Here is a 6,776-nt window from a genome sequence, read left to right as displayed (position 1 = left end):
AGAAAGTGAGCACAAATAAGAGAATGTCAAAAGAGTGATTGGTGTGTGAAAAGAAGATGTAGGAATAGACAAACATGATTTTGGAGGACATATCTCGAAAATACAAATTCTCCCAAGTTTTAAGACAAAAACGGCAAAAAAGGTGACCTTGATATAAATTAAAGATGAGCGGCAGTTAATAAGTAACTCTTTAATGAATTAAATATTCTCTCATTAATCACGTTTGAGCAACCAAATTTGGTGGTTTCATTCTTCCAAAATTTCAACTAATTAGCAACTTAATCATTTTATTACAAGTGCCTTTTTTGAAGCATTTTTGGCCCTAATGAAATAAAAAAAAATTAAACTTTGGCAAACCCCTTTTGATGTATAATTTTTAGCCTTTGAACATTTATGTATTCAATGTGTTTATGCTAGATATCTATGTCTTTGCTAATACTTACATCATCATGACTCTGTAAGCCTCCACAAGCTCTTCCAGTGTAAGCCTTCAAATCTTTGACACAAATTAGTCCAAGTATGGCTATGGTTTCCAATGAACCTTTGTAGGTCAAATGCAACTCCTATCTTCAAACTCTAGCTCCCGCAATACCAATGCCAAGCTCATAGGCTCTCAAGGTCTCATGGCTTCATGGCTCTGATACCATGTTCAGGATGTAGAGGGGGAGAGAGAGACACAGAATGAGGCAATCTCATAGAGCAGACAACTCTATATCTTCTTCATTATTCATTATACTCAAGTGACACACCAAAGCCAAAGTACACTAACCATAGTGTAAAGACCTAACCTAGTAGTTGATTCTAGTTAGGTCGCCCTGACTCATTTATTAGCACACATGAGGTCCAACTAACCTACAATTATAAGAGTCGGCTTGATCTTGTAACATCCACCATTGCTTGAATCATTTTCACTCCATCTCCTTTGAGTCAATGCCAATCACATCATTACTTGCATATAGCTTGTTCTTATTCTATTGCCCTTGGTTTTCCAATAGAGAAGCTAGTTCGATCAACATTTTGGAAAATGACAAAACTAGAGAGAGTAGTTGCACCATACACACATATACAAAGAGGGTAGTTTGCACTTACCGTGCATATGACACAACCCTAGTGGCATAACACACACACATCCATTTGGCATGATGGACCTTTTTATCCTTGTTAGACCTTTGTTTTCCTATTTGACTGTATCTTTTAATCTATTTGGTTGATGTTGTTGCTTTAACTACAATCTTTCTTTATAGCTCAATAAGGCACACCTCCATTTTGTCGAGAGATTCTTTTGAAATGCTCTTCCATGCTTCTTTTTTGGGTTTGTTTCAAGGGAGATACAATATTGTGATCCCTCCAAGGGATATTCTAAAGTTCAAATACTTCTACTAGGTTAATCCATTCCATTATATTGATGTGGCATTTACATGTCACTTTAGGGTGTTTATTTTTTAGGGGAAAAAGACACTTTTGCCTCTTTAAACTTGTTTCTTATTTGAAGTTTTTATAAAAGGTGAATGTGCATAGGCTCCATATGTTTGAGTTCCATGTACATAAAATAAATAGATACACATCAAAACACATCTAGCCCATACTTATTTCCTTGAATGTTCCCCTCAATGTTCTAGTTCTTTGTCAAACTAGAGATTTATACCATATTATGTTAAGACCAATTGATGGACAAATAACTTGCTTATTTGTACCACCATGTCCCATTTTGAATCTTGGAAGAACTTATAGGTTTTGCTTGTAGTTTGGCAACAAAATCTTTCATCGAAGGAAGCTCTATGAACAAATATCAACATTAGCTTCCATATTGAGAACTATACTTGAGCATTAAAAGGAGATGACTTCATCTCCTTGCACTTCCTCATAAAAAGGTGCACTTTGAGCATTGCAATGATCATACTTTGCTTTTGGATGAGGTAACAATGTCATCGAAAGGGAGAACTCATCCACATGGTTGAAAAGTAGCTTGATAGCAAGCTAAGAAATAATTGATTGAACACTTGAACGCCAACTCACGTCAACAATATGTGTTTGTGGACTCCAAGTCTCATGACTATCCTCTTGATGTTTGCATCATATCATTGTGAGGGAATTGCGAGGGAGTAGTGAGTTCATCTCTTCAATCATATGCATACTTTAAAACAATCCCACAACAACATTGAGTATATTTCACATGTCAAAGAGACAAGTACAATACTACTAGCCTTAAAAGCTGATGCTTGAGCTATGATCTGTGTCAGTTTCAAATATGTCTATGGATGAAATACTTAGTTCCTTCTTTTCTCATCTATTTTGCACGATGAAGAGTGCAACACACAAACACACGCACGCGCGCGGATAATTGTAAAATAGAATCTGAACTTGTTTAAGATGAATATATGATTCAGAGATGCTTAGAATGATCACGGATCAGTAACTTCTATACACTTGTATGCATTGATGAATCATCAATACAATTACAATACAGTCAGAATATCCCACAGGCTACAGCTCTCCTCCGATTAAAATGAAATAAGCGCGCTCTATTGACAGTATTCACATACACAATTATAGTCTAGAGGCCCTGGCTGGACCGGTAGGGTGCTTGCTGGGAGACGAGATGGCCGGTGACGAGGGTGGAGTCGCAGCCCAGGCCGAGCCGGAGACTCTGCGTGGGGATGGCTGCGATCTCTCCCACCGTGCCCAGCAAAGCGTCTGGGTGGAAGACGGGCAAGCCATGGTTGCCGCCCTTGACAAAGACCTCGGCGAGGGCCTGATGGAAGGCCTCTGTGTGGTGGAGCTGCGGGTCCCAGTAGACGTAGTTGGCAGGGTCTGGGCACACGTATGAGGAAGAAGGAGAATGAGCAATACCGCTTCCTCCTAAGCAGGGCGTCCACCTGTGGGCGAAGCGCTCCCTGATTCTGGGCTCCACCAGCCACTGCTCGTAGATGAGGAAGAAGGCATCGGGGTGCTGTTGCTGCAGTTGCTGCAGCACCACGTTCCTCAGGAGCTGATCTTGCCTGGAGAAGACGTCGGTGCGCTGTGCGGAGGTGTACTTGCAGAGGAGGGAAAGGCAAGGGCGGCTAAGGTCGGGCGCCAGGATGACGAACCTCCTTGCGCCTGCGTCGATTAGCTGCTCGATGGCGCGGCCGAGTTGCAGGGCGATGCGGGGGATGTAGTCACGGGTGAGCTGAGACAGGCTCATGCCGCCATGGACCACGGCATGGTAGACCTCCGCGAGGCCCATGCTATCTAGCACGACGAGGGCCCGCCCCACATAGTCCTCCACGCAAGAGGTGGCCGCAGCAGCGCCCGAGCATCGCCGTGAGACCAGCTTCTTGAACTGCTCCACCTGGCTGTCCAGGGAGGAGGCGGCGACGAAGCCGGCTGGCAGTTCGGTTGCAGGAAGGGCGGCGGCTCCGAGCACGGAGAAGCTTGCGCCATAGGTAAAATCTGCAGTCTCCTCGCGGATGGGGTGCAATAGGCCCGGCAATCCCAGCTCCTCACCCACAAAGTCCACAAACACGCGCCCGTCCGACAAGCGGCCTCCCAGAGGGCCCGGCTCGCCAGCGAAGGGCAAAGCGCTCTTCTTCTGCTGATCGCTGAGCAGAGCCCAGTTGCCCACGTCGGTCGCGGAGGAGTCTCCGAAGGTGAACAGCGCAGACACGCATGATATTGATGACGATATTGAGGTGGGCGAGGGTCGATCACTTGCAGGACGATGATGATCAGGCGCTAGAGAAGCTCCTGCTCCTGCTGCTAATATTTCGGCCTCCTGCGGTACTAGTACTAGGCGAGGAGTACCCGCAGCCCCTCCGAAGAAGAAGCTGCTGCACATGAAGGTCAACAACAAGACGAGGAGGAGTGGGTGGCGCTGGGTCATGAATGCCGGCATATCGAGATTGATTAGCACTAGGAAGGAAAGTCGAACAGGCACACGCTTGCTTGCAGGCTTTTTCTTTTCCGTGAGTGATTCCAATCAACAGTTTGTGTCGCCGACTGATGCTGCTTCTGTTGTTGGTGCTGTTGGTTGGCTGTTTGCTTGGACGGAAGCCCCTACAACTCGATATATATATCGCAGCTGCAGACTTGTGCGCACTCTGGACGTGTGCTTTTCGCAAAACCGCTCTTCGGAAGAAAAAGCATAGTGGAAGGCTGAAGCCCAAATGCAGAGACGAAAAGCCCTCCCCCGCATTTTTCCCCGCACATATCTTTTCACTAAAGACTTCACGAGACTTCATTGGCTGAAACACTTTTGAGCCCTTGAAGTTGGTGTCGTGTGTCTCAAAACGGGCAGCACATACTACATTCCAAAACAACTTTTTTTTAGTGTGGAAAAATTGGGCTTAAAATCGTTTAACTAGAGTTTAGCTCTCACCTCTCGCGCGCTCGCTCTCTGGCCTTTTGGCCGAGGGTTAGGGTTTGTAGTTTCTGTGACGGGACGGGTTGCATGTGTGAGGGAGGCACTCAAGGTAGTTTGTGGGCTCTCTGTCTTCTCTCGTGTCGCCCGTTAGGGTATGTGCGGAGGTGACTTCGTCTCTGGGGATGTAGGCCCAGAACTCTTCTCATACTGTGCCACAGTTTGACACCATGTCCTTGCCTATCATGCTTACGACACCCCCTTCTCTCTACCATCATGAGCCTGGCATGGCGGGTTCTTTACAAAGGGCCTTTGGTAAAATAGTGGGTAACCCACTGTTCAATGGACTCTCCGCGCAACATGCAGGCCAAGGTATCTCGGACCTATTGGGCAGCATGCAGAACAACATGCAGGAAGAAGAGGGGATGGACTGTCCTTTGGATCTGGAATCGTCCACCTGGGAGGTTTTGCAGAACAACTAGCAGGAAGCGGTAATAGAAGCCCCACGTACCAAAGGGAGAGTCTCCAAGAAACTGAGGGATCTGACAACTTTTCAACTCCTTGAGGTCAGCCGGGTCTTCCTCAACGAAGCGAATATCAGACTCAAGCAGGAGCTCAAAAAGGGCTGAACGACTCCGCCACCCCCCCAAAGTGTCTCTGGAATCTGGACAATCGTCCAATCCAACAGGTATGCCAGGTAAGAAAGTCTGTTTCTCTGTCCTTGTTGTTGAGTTGAAGAAGTTCACTGTCTCTTATCAATCTAGAGCGCTTATTGGGCTATGTCATGGGGAACGCCCCCCTTGGATTTTCTCCGAAACTGGGTCAAGCTGAACTGGGAACCTATAGGGGGGAAACCCATGGCTATTCAATATCTCCCAAACAACTATTTCTTCTTCCTTTTTGAGAATGAGCATGCAGCCCTTACCCTCCTGAGCCATGGTCAATGGATGCTTAGGAGCTCTCCATTGTCCCTCTTCAAGTGGACTTCGAAGTTCGACCCCTCTAGTCCCAAACTGACCTGCATCCCGATTTGGGTCGAATTCCCAAACCTTCCGTTGCACTTATATCCCTTCCTGAAAACCCTAGCTGCCCCCCTGGGTAGGCTGTTAGGGCAAAGGCCCTACACGGACATTAACCCGCGGTGGCATCCCCAACTTCTCATAGAGATAGACTTGAGCAAAACCCTGATTGATACGTTGCGGATTAATGATTCTGAGGGCAACTTTGTGAAGGACCACCAACCTGTCCTTTACAAGAATCTCCCCAATGCCTGCTTCAAGTGCCTCAAAACGGGACACTTCATTCGAAACTGCCCTGAATGGAAAGATAGAGGTTGTCCAGAACCCAACAAGGCGAATTTCCATCCTAGAACCGGTGACCCACAAGATGATAGGTTCCAATTGGTCAATAAGAAGGGTAAGAGTAAACATCAGTCATTCCAGAAACAAAACATTAACAATAAGGGTAAAAACACTCACAATAACAGATATTCCTCCCTTCTCATGAACTTAGAGGGTACACTAGCAGGGAATAGTGAAAAAGGGGAAACTGGGGAAAAGAGAGAGGATGCTACAGCAGAGCTAGACTCTGATGATGTTATAGTGAAAGAAACTCAGGTTGAAAACAATGGGCAGACCACCAAAACTAACGAGAATTTCATACATCCAGAAAACTTAAACATTGACCTCAATGAATGGAATGAAGATGTAGAGTTCACTCAGGCAAAGGAAGAGGAACTTCCAATGGGAAGAGAACCCCCTCTCAGCCCTATCCTTGCTAAGAGCCCAACCAAAGAGGGAGGATATAGTCAAAACGCCAAAAGAAGATTCTCAAGTGTAGGACAAAGTGCTAGTAACCCATTTGGGCAAACAAAGGGACCTCAGAAGAAAGGGAAACAAAAAAAAACATAAATCTGGATAATGAATAAACTAAAAATTGTCTCCTATAACATCAAGGGGTTGACTGACCCCAAAAGGGCAACTACACTCAGGGAATGGCTCAAAGTTACTGCCATCTTCCCCGATGTTATTTGCCTACAGGAACTAAAAGTGTCAGGTCCCCATCTTCTAAAGAATTTGCAGTCAGTGTCTAAGGAGTATATATGGTTCATGACAAACCACACAAATAGGAGAGGGGGGACATGATAGGTGTTTCCGTCAAAATTAAGGATAAAATATGTAAGGCAATGATAGATTTAGAGAATCACTGGGTGGCAGTACTTTTTAAAAATCAGGATGAATTTGCTGTTGTCTCAGTGTATGCCCCTAATACTTCTACTGAAAGATGCAGGCTATGGGATTCATTTCAGGTCATCAATTGCCCCATTATTATTGCAGGTGACTTCAATATGGTCGAAACAAAAAGACAGGTATTTGGAAAAAGGTACATGTATTGCAAGAACTGAAAAGAGTGAGTGGTTGGTAACTAAAGCCTATCA

The 6,776-nt window shown here is 45.4% G+C and overlaps 1 protein-coding gene across 1 annotated transcript; it reads right to left on the bottom strand.

Moving 5' to 3' along the window:
* Positions 1 to 2,554: 2,554 nt before the first annotated feature.
* LOC148021319 (GDSL esterase/lipase At1g28640-like) lies at positions 2,555 to 3,874 on the bottom strand. Its single transcript, XM_087698239.1, has one exon. It carries the CDS (start codon positions 3,872 to 3,874, stop codon positions 2,555 to 2,557), a length of 1,320 nt encoding a protein of 439 aa, XP_087554365.1.
* Positions 3,875 to 6,776: the final 2,902 nt, after the last annotated feature.

Source organism: Lygodium microphyllum, chromosome 18 (genome assembly GCF_053477565.2).
Source record: "Lygodium microphyllum isolate KBCC chromosome 18, Lygodium_microphyllum_v1.1.10, whole genome shotgun sequence".
In the NCBI taxonomy this organism is placed as follows: Eukaryota; Viridiplantae; Streptophyta; class Polypodiopsida; order Schizaeales; family Lygodiaceae; genus Lygodium; species Lygodium microphyllum.
The sequence above is the reverse complement of the archived record's forward strand: the minus strand, read 5'-3'. Positions and strand labels throughout refer to the sequence as shown.

Coding starts and splice junctions, on each gene's coding strand:
- LOC148021319 (XM_087698239.1), bottom strand. CDS start 3,874: ATGCCGGCATTCATGACCCAGCGCCACCCACTCCTCCTCGTCTTGTTG.